Source organism: Lipotes vexillifer, unplaced genomic scaffold (genome assembly GCF_000442215.2).
Source record: "Lipotes vexillifer unplaced genomic scaffold, Lipotes_vexillifer_v1.1 scaffold382, whole genome shotgun sequence".
Classification (NCBI taxonomy): domain Eukaryota; kingdom Metazoa; phylum Chordata; class Mammalia; order Artiodactyla; family Lipotidae; genus Lipotes; species Lipotes vexillifer.
In genome coordinates, this window is record NW_006780611.1 from 10,870,680 (window position 1) to 10,883,153 (window position 12,474).

The window sequence follows — 12,474 nt, forward strand, 5'->3', positions numbered from 1 at the left end:
CCAGGTCAGGGCGGGCGGGGGCCCTGCTGTGCGTGGGGGTGGGGTGGGGGCGGGCGCACCTTCATGAGGTCCTCACTGCTTTGGGCGGCCGCGCCTCCCGGGCTGCGGCTCGTCACCATCTCCGTCAGCAGCTTCACGCTGTTGTTCACCTCCTCGATGGCGCTCACCCGCTTGGAGATCTTCTCCATTCGCTTCTGGTCCTGCGGACGCATCGGCAAACGGCCCGGAGCACCCGAGTCAGGCCTGGACCTGAGCCAGGCACTGTCCCCCACCACCCTCTGCTGGGTGTGAGATCAGCCCCTGCTAAGAGCCCCTCGGGCCCAGGACAGGGCACTCTGGTCCAAGAAGCCCTTGACCAACCCTGTGTTCACTTTCTCTCCTCTTGCCAACGCCCCCTGGACCCAGGCCTCTGCACGAGCCCATCAGAATCTCTAGGGGTGGCTCAGGATTCTGGGTTTCCAACACACTCACCAGCTGATTCTGGAGGGCTGGGAGCTAGACTTACACCTGTGGTTCTACATAACCCTCCCCCTCTCTGTGTTTGTCCCTTGAAAGGAGGTTCAGTACTTGAGAGTAAAAGGCGACCTTAGCGGTTACCAAGTACAACTGGGAAACCAGTGCCGTGACCCCCTTGAAAGGCCACTGCAGCAGTGACCCTGCTGTCCCTCTCCCACTCCGCTCACCATGCATGCTCCTCCCTTGTGGAATGAAAGGTGGGCTTGTGCTGTGCCGTCTGATACAGTCGCCCTCCTTGAGAAGAGCTGCCCTTTCTCTGGGCTGTCAGAGCACACAGCTTGCCCTAAGACAGCCAAGAGTGTCTGCCCTTTGGGTCTCTGGACTGTACTTTTTTGATGACATACCCTTATCAATAAAAAATATTTCAGCATGCACCCACAACACAGGTTTACATACTTATAAAATACATATATATTATTCTCTCTATATGTATATGTATGTAAAATATACTGTATTTTGAACATAGTAAGATCTAATTTCTCTCTAACTTTTACGGAAGAGGTATTCAGCCTCACAGAAGCCAATGCAGGTCAGCTTGGCTGCTGGGAAATTCTTCCTTCCACACGTTGATCCTGGCTCTGCCCGCAGGGTCCCCCTGACTCGGTCAGCTCTTTCTCTGCTGTCACAGCCCTTTAGGCGGGCCACTGTGCACACGTACACACGACCTCCCTCAGTGGCTCAGCTCAACATCCCATCCCGCCACCTCCTTGCACTCTGGCCTTGGCCATCACCTCCTGCACCATCTCCTTGATGAGTTTGTTGGCTGCTCGGAGGTCCTCGGGGTGGGAGCTCTTCAGCAGGCGGGCCAGCATCTGTGGAGACAGAGGGACATGGCTGTGACAGCAGTCCCTGGGCCTGGGGTCCCGTGCTGGCTCCTTTTCCTGGTGGTAGGATGTGAATAAGTTACTAAGCTCTCCATGGGATGGCAAGGATCTGACACCTTACGGGGTGGCCGTGGGACAAGTGACACACTGCACGTAAGTGCTCTCTGCAGCGCCCGGCAGAAATAAGCTTTCCACAAATGGTGCGAAACGTTACATTACTATTGCTAGAGAACTCTTCTAGAAGGATGTACAGGAAACTCCACGCTTACCCCCGGGACTAGACCGGGCAGAAGAGGAGCTTTTGCTTTTCACCCCACGCCCCGTGCTGTTGAAGCTCTTGCCCGTGGCCACATGCCTCTTCAACAAAAAGCTAGTAAAGTCATTGCTGAGAAGGTCACAGACATAAAGACAGGCAAGCTCCTTCCTGATCGACCTATGTAATGCCCTCAAACCAAGCCCAGGGCCACCAGCCTCAGGCCTGCGTTTACTAAGTGAAGGGCACTGCGCGGGCAGCACTCAGCATGTGTAAGGGCTCAACACCCGGCACCCGGCACCCACCACGGCAGCCGTGCTCAGCACAGCCTCTGCTCCAGGGACAGGGCCGCCAGGGGCTGGAACCCACTGACACCCAGTGGGCCTGGAGTCCTCATCTGGCCCTCCCTGAAGCCTCACCTTGGATTTCTCCTCGTCTTCAAAGATCACGTTCTTGGGCCGTGGCGGAGGAAGGGGAAAGGTGGCATCATCTGGAAGCTTGGGGTCGGCCTTCACAATCCCTGCAGCGGACGGCGGTGGGGAGACCGTCTCAGGGTCTGGGGCGGAGGGGAGAGGGGGATGGGGGCAGGCAAGGGTAGGATGGAAGGTGGAGGGCAGGCTTTCTCCAGCATGCTGGCGCTGCACTTTGGGGGGGTCAGGGCCTGCTCCTGAACTACCATGTCAAATAGTGTGTGTGCGGGGTCGGGGGCAGTTAGAAACCTGTATTTTGAGGCTGTACCATGGGGACCAGTCTCTGACTCAACCCCATCTTTTCTCCATCCAAGCTGGCCTCAGGCAGAACCATAAAGAGGCCCCACTGGCTCTCTGTTCTTGAGAAGTTAAAGGGCAGACCTAGGACCTTGCTGCCAGAGGCCCTGAAGCTGCCAGAGCCCCAGGGAGGAGGTGGTCACACCCCACCTCTGGTGCCTCACCCTGCTTCTTCAGCATCTGGTAGGCCTCTGCGATCTTCACCTCCTCAGGGAGGCCGACCGTCCAGCTGTAGAGAAGCTCCAAGATCTTGTTCTTCACCTTCTCCGACGTCCGAGAGCCCAGGTACTTCGGGGACGGAAGAAGAGGCTTTGACATTGCCCGGCCCCACTCACTGTAGTCCCAAACCCAGCCTAAACCTGGCTGCGTCCCCAGGACTCCTTCAGAAACCTCAGCCTACACAACCCTCCCACCTGACCAGTCTGAGCTCACCTCCTAGCCCTGCTGCTGCTCACTAGCTGTGTGAGCCCTGGGTGTCCCAGTGCCCCGCCTGTTGAGTGGGGATGACAGCAGCAGCACCGTGCTGGGGACGCAGAGCTGACACAGGTAAGGCCCAGAGCCCGGCGCCTGCTCTCGGCCAGCTCGTGGAAACCTTAACTGTGACCTCAGGAAGGAGGAGCCACCAGGCTCCGGGCTGACCAGGGAAGGAGCAGGTGTGGAAGCGCTCGGCCCTGGGCTCCATTCAGTCTCCCAGCAGCAAACTCGGCAGAGGGAACCGGCTCTCACTCCGGTCATCTCCTGAGAAGAGCTGCTGGGTCATTCAGCTGCTCTGGTCAAGGTATAGGTCTGAGCAAGGATGGGCGAAGAGGTGGGCTCTCACCCAAGGGGCATCAAACATGTTCCTGCCCTAGGGGAGGACTCCTCAGGCCCATCAGAGGCTCTGCCACTCAGGTTTGGGGCCTCAGCATCCAAGGCCTCAAGGAGGCCACTCTTATGAGGTGGAGACAGGGAGACCCTCCACTAGACACCTAGGTGGGGTGCTGTGGCCAGGTCTGCAGGGAGAGATCTCAGAGCCCGAGCAGCCCGCGCTGGGGAGGCTGTTCTGTGTTCACTGCAATCATTCCTCCCTAAGTGCCAAGCAGCTCCAGAGCTGGCCGGCCACCAGGCAGCCTGGAAGCATTCTTCCTGGAAACCCAGCCGTCCGGACTCAGGTGTGAAGGGAACCCTGAGAAAGGGTCTGTGTTTGCGTCGGGTCAGGATGAGGCCGGTCAGTCACCCCGCCTCAACCGCCATCTGACAGCGCAGGTCTGAGCGTGCGCTGGGAGCACCCACCTTGGGAGACACGACCTTGATGAGCTCGTTGAGGAAGCGGAACTTGCCCACCTCGTCGTGGAACCTCTTGCCGCAGCTCTTCATGCATGTTTCCAGCACCTGGGGGGTGGGTGTGAGGTGCGGGGACCCCCAGGGAGGATCAGAGGAGGTACCCTCCCTCCCACGCCTCAGCCAGGGCCCAGAAGCCCAGGGACCGGCAGTGAGAAGGGGGAAAATGACTCTTGAGAAAAAGAGGATTCTGAAGTTCAGAGACCCCCTGAGATTGATCACCACCCTCTGGGGGACAGGGCTGGGCTACCCCGAGAGCCTGGCGATGCCCAACTCGCAGCACCGACTTAGTCCCTCCGTGGCTTGGCCATATCTGAGGACCACTTGTAAATTACTTTCTTACTATTTTCCTTTGATGATTTTTTGAAACGTAAATAGGCACCATCAAACTCAGCCTTATCCTAAGCTACATGTATGTGAAATCAGAGGACTAATATGTATTTCAGGGGAAAAAACGCCACCCAAACCCTAACATGTTAAAACAAATACATAACTATTAAAAGGAAAACTGTTTATTTACTACCATCTAAAATCAGCTTTGCTGTATGGTTTGTTGCTATCTGACCCATGCTTGGGGGCCACAACACTGCAACCCCTACTCTTCTGCTACTGGCTCAGCTTTGAAACCTCTGGCCTGAGCCCAGTTGTCACCCCTTGCGCCCCTGTGATGTCCTGTGCCTGGAGGCCATCGATGGGCTGGGCCGGCCCGGCCCGGCCCCGTAATGCATCTATAAACACGGAGCTCTATAAACACGAAGACTCCTGGATGCATATACTATGGGGGTTCTGGCCGGTGGGTCTGGGGTGGGGCCCTGATTCAGCCTCCTGAAGGTCTGAGGCACAGCTGGAGCTGGGAATCCCTGGCCCAAACGACCTAGGGCTTCCTCCCCACAAGAAGCCTAACTGTGCAGGGTCTGGGGTGGGAGGCCAGCCCACTGGTTCACTGGTTGCCATGGGACCCGCAGGGGTTGGGCCACACCCCCATTCAAGGCCATCTGGGCACAACTCCCTTGGGCTCTAAAGAAGAACTTGGGGGCTTCCCTGGTGGCGCAGTGGTTAAGAATCTGCCTGCCGGGCTTCCCTGGTGGCGCAGTGGTTGAGAGTCTGCCTGCCGATGGATGTAGGGGACACGGGTTCGTGCGCCGGTCCGGGAAGATCCCACATGCCGCAGAGCGGCTGGGCCCATGAGCCATGGCCGCTGAGCCTGCGCGTCTGGAGCCTGAGCTCCGCAATGGGGAAAAAAAAAAAAAAGAATCTGCCTGCCAATGCAGGGGACACGGGTTCGAGCCCTGGTCCAGAAACATCCCACATGCCGCGGAGCAACTAAGCCCGTGCACCACAACTACTGAGCCTGCGCTCTAGAGCCTGCGAGCCACAACTACTGATCCTGCGTGCCGCAACTACTGAAGCCTGTGCGCCTAGAGCCCGAGCTCTGCAACAAGAGAAGCCACTGCAATGAGAAGCCCATGCACCACAACGAAGAGTAGCCCCCGTTCACCACAACAAAGAAAGCCCGTGTGCAGCAATGAAGACCCAACAACGAAGAGCCAATGCAGCCAAAAATAAATAAATAAATAAACTTATTAAAAAAAAAAAAAGAAGAACCTGTTGGGATCCCCAAAACCTCAGTCTTGGCCCCCCCCCGGGGCCACCCACATGGTCAGGGGACAGATGGCACCATGCTTCCCCTTCTCACCGTCAGGGCCTGGATCGCCTCCCACTCCTGTGGGGACTGGATCTTGTGGGCCAACAGCCGGGTGGCAAGTGGAGGCCTGGGTGAGAGGAAGAGCAGAGAGCCAGACTAGCCACAGAGCCCCGGGTGCCCCAGGGAGGGCGGCCACACTTCCCCGCTGGAACTGCAGCCGGCAGCGGCTTCTCCAGGACACATGCAAAGGTCCAGCTCCCTCTGGACCTTGGGGCTGGAGACTGTAGCACCAGAGGGCAGGACCAGGTAGGGAGTGCAGGCCGGGGACCTTTGAAAGGCGTGAGCTCAGCCCGTTGGCCGGCTTTACTGAGAACTGTGACCTGCCATGCCCTTGGCTTGCCGTAGGGACAAGTACGGAGAGATGCCCACAGCCTTCAAGGGCCCAGCCTGGGAGCAGAACTTGACAATGTGCACAGAATATTCTGCTGGGAGAAGTCACGGTGGCAATGGTGACATCATCTACCAGATCATGAAAGACCTGTCACCAGTGACAGTAACAGCTAACACACACGGAGCACTTACGATGTGCGAGGCACCTCACGTCCATTTTCCTGCCTAACCTCCATAAGAGCCCCCCGAGGTAGGCAGCACTACCATCTCCACTTGACAGTGTCAGAAATGGGGGCTCAGAGGCATCTCGTTACTCGTCCAGGCGACTCAGCTAACAGAAGGGATGGGGCTGTCACCTGAGCAGCTGGACTGGGGAGCACACACGTCACGCTGTCTGCATGGCATCCCAAGTGGAGCGTCTATGCTCATGGGGTGCAGCGGAAGCGAAGCACACTGAGCTGTGCTCCCCAAACTTCAGTGCCACCTGGGGAGCCTGCTAACAACGTCCCCGCCAGGCTCCCTGCCGGGCAGTCTAGTCCAAGTCTGGGTGCAGCCCACAAATGGACATTTTTGACAAACTCACCAGGTGATCCTAATGCAGATGGTGCTGGTTCTTCCTTGAGCAAAGGGCCTGCTGGCCCCTCCCAGCTGGGGAGCACACAGTTCTCTGGGAGGCCCTCCCCAACAAAGCATGGGTGCGGGTCAGGCAGCCCTGGGCTTCATCAAGCCCGGGACTACCTCCTCCTCTCTACGAGATCTTGGGGCAACGGCTGAGCCCCCTGAGCCTCGGTTTCTTCACCTGTAAGATGGGTCCAGCAAGGCCCACCTCAGAGGGTGGCACACAGTGGCACTGAGTACAAAGTGCGCGCTGCCATTGTTAATTTGGGAGCAATTAAGAATGGAAACTGGGTCTCAACTCATCCTCGTCTCTGCCCAAGGCCAGGGTCTGGAGTGTGCACGGCAGGTGCTGAGTATGCGAGTGAAAGACGGGGAAGCCACCTACCCCTCAAAGTCCTCGTTGAGCTGCTCGCAGAAGCCGTTGATGCTGGCCCAGTGCAGCTCCTTGTTCAGGGGGTTTGTGGCTCTGTCTGGAGGAGAAGAGAGGGCCAGTGGCCTGGCGAAGGGATCCCTGCCTCTCCCACTCCCTGCCCTGGCGTACGGCTGAGCATGCGAAAAGGCCTCCCCTGGACTCCCTGCTCCAACGGCCCCAAGACCCCAGCGCTGACGTCCGTCAAGTCAACGCACAGATGAGCTGCCGTCTGCGGGCTTCTCCTTGCAGCTTCTCCCCGAAGGGCCCCACGTCTAGAGATTGTGCTCAGGGGTCGTTCCCCTCCCGCATTGCCCCAACCCCTGCTGCTGTACGTCTGTCTGCACCTCCTCTGATTCTGCTCCTGAAGTGTCCCCATAATTCTCACGGAATCTACTCTCAGAGGAGATCCAGAGGTAAGGGAAAAAAGCAGCAGTTCCAACCTCAAGGAGCTTTGCAGCTGGGAAGTGGGCCAAGGTCAGCTAGGTTCTCAATAGAACGTGACAGAGGGAGGCAAAGGAGCCATGGGAACCGGTAACTGGAGGAGGGGACTCAGGGGAGCCTGGAGCCAGGGCAGGCTGCCTGGAAGAGGCAACACAAGAAGCACTGGAGGGACTTAACCAGGCTGGGGATGATGATGTGCCTTGGAACAGCTCAAGGGTTGCGGGTGAGAAGAGCTGTGGATAACAGCTCAGGGCAGGGCATGGGGGGCCTTGGGAAGGAGTGCGGCTCAGGTATCGCTTCCTCCTTCCCTAACAGTGCCACCTGCCCGGGACAGCACTGCCGAGGCAGCTCTCTGGGGTGTCCCCCAGACCCGACCTTCATCGTGGGTCCAAGTCTGCTATTGCACCGCATCCCAGCCACTTATGCACACGCCCGTAAATGCACACCCAGTAAATCAGTGAATGGATGAGGGCTCAGCTGCAGGCAGGCAGGGGGAGGTTCTGGGGGAATCCGAATCCAGGAGTAGGTAGTGGCCAGGAAAAGGCCAACAGGAAGGGGTGGTAAACAAGATCAGACAGTACCCCCCGACCCCCAACGCTGGTGAGACAACAGCTAAAAATAAACAAGGTCCTACTGTATAGCACAGGCAACTGTATTCAATATCCTGGGATAAACCATAATAGAAGAGTATAAAACAAGAATGTATATATGAAAAAAAAAAAGAATGTATGTATGTGTAAAAGTGAGTCACTTTGCTGTATAGCAGCAATTAACACACTGTAAATCAACTATATTTCAATACAACTTTTAAAAAACCCCAATTAAGTAGGTCACTTAACTTCCCCGAACCTCCATTTCCCCATCTGTAAAGTTGGAGCAAAATAAGAAGTGATTTGGGATGACAGCATATACTCTATCCAGGGTAAGGCGTGGGGCAGCCAGAGTGGGATCTTCATCACCTCCCGACAGCCTATCTCCAAGCGTCACCCTGTGCTGGTCAGTTCTGCCCAAACCTGAGGACGGAGCCGAGGGTGTGGAGGGCACAGCCCAGGAGGTGGGACACGGAAGGATCTGTGGTCAGGAGGAGGCTGGGGACTCGGCCTGTGGTGCCTGCCTATTTGGGGCCCTGTGCTCTGGCGGGAGGCCTGGAGCCCTAGGATCCCAGTGCCTGGCAGCCAATCATTCAATTCATATTTATTCAATAAATATTCTGAGTGTGGGACCACAGCAGTGAACAAGACAAAATCCCTGCCCTCTTGGAGCTCACCGCCCAGCAAGAGAAACACTGACTACTCAGACAAACAAACAAACACAGGACACTGTACACTGTTGCAGAGTGCTATAAAGAAAAACAGATCATTAAAAAGAAAACAGAAAGAAAGAAAGAAAACCAGAGCAGGGAGAAGATATAAAGAATTGTGTGTGGGGTGCTGCTTTCTGGGAGGGCTCTCAGAGGTACAGCTGAGCAAAGATCTGAAAGAAACATTTCCTCTGTGCATACAAATCTCTGTTCCAGGAGCCCTGCAGAGCCCGCCAGTCCCTGGGAGAAATGAAGCCCCTGCTGACCACCCAGGAACACCAGAAACAGCTGCCCCCCATCTACTCTGCCTCCCAGCCTCCCAGCCCCCCAGCACGGCCAGAGGCTGCTTAGAAAACTAGAATGGGGCTAGATATTGCCTACTCAATGACATCCAGCCGGGGGACCCTAAAACAGGAAGTCCCTTAGAGTGTCAGAGACACATGAGACTGAGTGAGAACAGAGAAACTGGTTTAGAGCCCGCTCCTAAGTCAGTCAGAAGCCACCGCTCCTAAGTCAGAAGCCACCGCTCCTAAGTCAGAAGCCAGTGAGTCAGAAGTAGCAGCATCATGAGACATCTTCTCTGCATATGGTTCAGAGCGAGGGCCTCTGGGTCCAAGGAGATCTGACCAACCTCTCTGGCCCTGGCTCCCAACTCCCAGCCCTCTTACCTCTACCTGGCGGGGGAGCACTTTCCCCAGCAGGCAGCAGGGTAGAACACAGAGGGAAGGAGGGAATTGTTTCACAACAGGGCATGACTCCACCCTGTCACTCTACAGTGGTGACAATGTCATCAGTTACCCACCAAAAGCTACTCTTCATCTCCAGTCACTGCAAGGTAAGAGCTTACAATTTTGCTAGGGCACAAAGGGCAAGAAAACGAGAAAGCCCCATCAGCCGCAATCTATCAGAGTCTAGCCTCCTGCCAAACCTGAGTGGCCTGACTCCTGTCTGTTTTTCAGATCAGACTCCGGCCTCTCAGAAAATCCCCACTGTTGCTAAACCTGACACTGTTCTGTAGCACCCACGGCTCAAGGCTTGTGGCCTGTCAGATCTGTCAGCCAGGGCCCTGCCCATCCCCCCTAAGTTACTGCTGAGACCTGGACACTTGTGGCGTTCCAGAACAGTCTCGATGGCCGCTGAGTGCTTCCTTTCCATGCCCTCCCCCACCACTGGCCAGACTGACTCTGAAACATCCGTGGAGACGGTGTGCTTCTGGGACCATCCTCAGGATTCAACTCTGCACAAGACTGGCTTAAAAGGGGCTTGCCATAATCCCAAATCATCCTGTGCAGCTCCCTGGTGTTCCTGGAGTCAAGGGGCTGAGATGAAAGTAGAACCAGAGGACTCTCTGAGGCCCTGGTACAGATGTGACCTGAATGGGAGCAAAGACTTGGGAGGGAGCTGTCCCTAGTCCAGTGGGGGAAGCAAGCCGTGCTCTCAGGAGCAGAGTTCAGTAGTAGGTTATGAGAGCCGAGGATCTGCAGTGTGGGACATGGAGGTCAGGTAGACAATGTGAGGGCTAGTACTGAAGCCTAAGTAGTAGGAAATCGTGTCTGAGGAGACACAGGAGGAGATGCAAGGTCCTTTGGAGGAAACTTAGCAAGGGCTAGGAAAGGAGTCTTTGGTGGGGGGTGAAAAATCTCAGGGTCTGGACTGAGGGTAGTGATAGAGAACTTGAAATCACTTCTGGAGTCTGAGACAGGACCCTCCCAAGCCTGTGGGGTTTGGGGGTTTCTCACTATGTGGCCAGAGCGCGGGGGATTCGATGGGTTAGTGGGTCCTACCTTCCAGGGAGGGGGAACGAACAAATGTGAGTTGCAAGCTCAAGAAAGGGATAGGAGAGAGTCACGCCATGCAGCGCCAGAGAGTGGAGGATTCGGGGCTCAAGGGGAGCCTGGTCCCTCGCTCCCGGGTGTGAGGTGCAGCTCTCGGGGCCACTCGCTTGCTTCCTCCCGGAGTCCAGGGAATGACTTGGGTGTCTGCTCCGCGGAAAAGTCTGGGCCCGAGAGAGTTGGAGGCTGCTCTCTCTATCCCGGGGGTTCTGGGCGTAGAGCCGGGCGCAGCTCACTCCTCCCCGGGGGTCGCGGCCCAGGAATCGGAAGGGTGGGCGGCGCCTGCTCCCATCGCCGGTCCGCGCAGCTGGCGGGGTCCCCCTTAACCCCAGGGTAGGAGATATAGGCTTGGGACACCGCCCCTACCGGGCCGAGGCAGGGCGTGAGGAGGGGGCGCCGAGTACCCCGCCCCCGCCGGGAAGGGGCCCGCCTAGTGCCCCCGGTTCCGGTTCCGGTCCGGCCCGCGCCCCTCCCGGACACTCACTGATTCGCGCCTCCAGAGTCTCCGGCTCCATCGCGGGCTCCATCCGCCACGGGCCCCCAGCCTCGGCACCGCCCCCCGCCCCCCGGCGCTCTCGCGGGACCTTCTCGGCACCGCCCTCCGCCGATTAAAGGGGCAACGTCCGTCCCGACGCGCGGAGAAGAGCCTTCGGCACCATAGAGACACGAACGAACTCGCCTAGAGCGCCACCTGCTCTCCCAACCCCTCCCCCAAGCGGCGTTAACATGGTGGGAGGGACTCGCCGCCTGCCTTGTTCACAGCGCTCTGGCCGGAAAGGAAGCCGAGGGACTTGGGGCTGAGGGCTGCACCATGGAAACCCTGCGGGACGCTCTAAATCGTTCTGCGTCACGGCGAAGCCTATGATCGCTTCCGGAAGAACTTTCCGCGGCCATGTTTTTGAGGGGCTCTGAGATCACTTCCGTATCCCTGAGCGGGTATTTCCGGTTAGATGCAAAAGTGGGAGGGTCCCTTAAAACGGCAATGACGTACGTTGGCCGCTGTGAAAATATGTCAAAGTTTGAGTGCTTACAGTGTTCCAAGTTTTGTTTTTGTTTTTTGGTTTTTTTTACGCGGGCCTCTCATTGTTGTTGCCTCTCCCGTTGCGGGGCACAGGCTCCGGACGCACAGGCTCAGCGGTCATGGCTCATGGGCCCAGCCGCTCCGCGGCATGTGGGATCTTCGCGGACCGGGGCACGAATCCGTGTCCCCTCCTTCGGCAGGCGGACTCTCAACCACTGCGCCACCAGGGAAGCCCTAAGCACTTTTTCTACATTTGTCTATTTACTCCTCACAACATGAACCAGGTAGTTTGAGATCCCACAAGTGGCAGAGCGGGAACCCTGTACTGCATTCATTCTGCAATCATTTCATGGACTCTGTATTCGCCTTTCTCTGGGACAGGTGCTGGAACAGAAAGGCAAGGCCAGATATTTATTACGCAACGTGGTAGGGGAAGCCCACGGGGTAATGGCAACACAGGAGGGGCCCTCTACCCCAAACTGGGGTGGGGATGGGGGAGGGGCTCTCTTGTCGGGGGAGGGGCTCTCTTGTCAGGGGAGGTTTCACATGGGAGGTGATATTTAGCTGAAAGACAGAATTCTCCAGGTAAACCTGGTGTGAGAAGATATTCCAGGTGGAGGGAACCAAAAGTTTCAGGGCTCACAGGAGAGAAAGAGTATGATGAGGTCAGATAATTGAAAGTATTTTAATACGGCTTCAGAGGACGTAGGCCTGGAAATACACTGGGGCAAGATCATCCAAGTCCTGCGTTTAGCCTTTTTTCTTGTGAACTATGCTGGAGATGTCCTTAAAGAGTTTCACGCGTGATGGTGACAAAGTCAGGCTTTTGTTTTAGAGAGGTCCAGGCGGCCACAGTGGGCGGAAGATACTGCTGGGTGCCAGACTGAAGTCAGGCAGGGCAGAATGAATAGACTTCCTAGCCTCAGTGCCTTTTCTCCTGCCGTTTCTCCCTCTATTACAGACCCTTTTCTTCTGTTTTCCCACACGCGGCCCGGGGGAGCCCGGTTACCGGCTTACCCGGGCCCGTTGCATTCTGTCGCCCCCTGGCGGTCCACCTGGGAACTGGCCCGTGGTGTCCTCTCGAGCCTCGGTCTCCGGGAGGGTTAAAGCGAGACCGAAACAGAGAATCTGGCGA

At 56.9% G+C, this 12,474-nt stretch overlaps 1 protein-coding gene across 3 annotated transcripts in view; it reads right to left on the bottom strand.

Annotated features, from left to right (window-relative positions):
• GGA1 (golgi associated, gamma adaptin ear containing, ARF binding protein 1) overlaps window positions 1–10,865 on the bottom strand; it is a 19,832-nt gene extending 8,967 nt beyond the window's left edge. For 2 of the 3 annotated variants that reach the window (XM_007454054.1, XM_007454053.1), the window contains exons 1-8: window positions 10,803–10,845; window positions 6,719–6,803; window positions 5,377–5,452; window positions 3,633–3,731; window positions 2,525–2,648; window positions 2,013–2,113; window positions 1,248–1,328; window positions 60–200 (exon numbers count right to left, since the gene is read on the bottom strand). In XM_007454054.1, coding sequence (XP_007454116.1) covers window positions 60–200; window positions 1,248–1,328; window positions 2,013–2,113; window positions 2,525–2,648; window positions 3,633–3,731; window positions 5,377–5,452; window positions 6,719–6,803; window positions 10,803–10,845 — 750 coding nt within the window. Of the gene's footprint in view, window positions 1–59; window positions 201–1,247; window positions 1,329–2,012; window positions 2,114–2,524; window positions 2,649–3,632; window positions 3,732–5,376; window positions 5,453–6,718; window positions 6,804–10,802 lie in introns of all 3 variants that reach the window. The other variant, XM_007454052.1, reaches the window with a different exon arrangement.
• Between the last annotated feature and the right edge of the window lie 1,609 nt (window positions 10,866–12,474).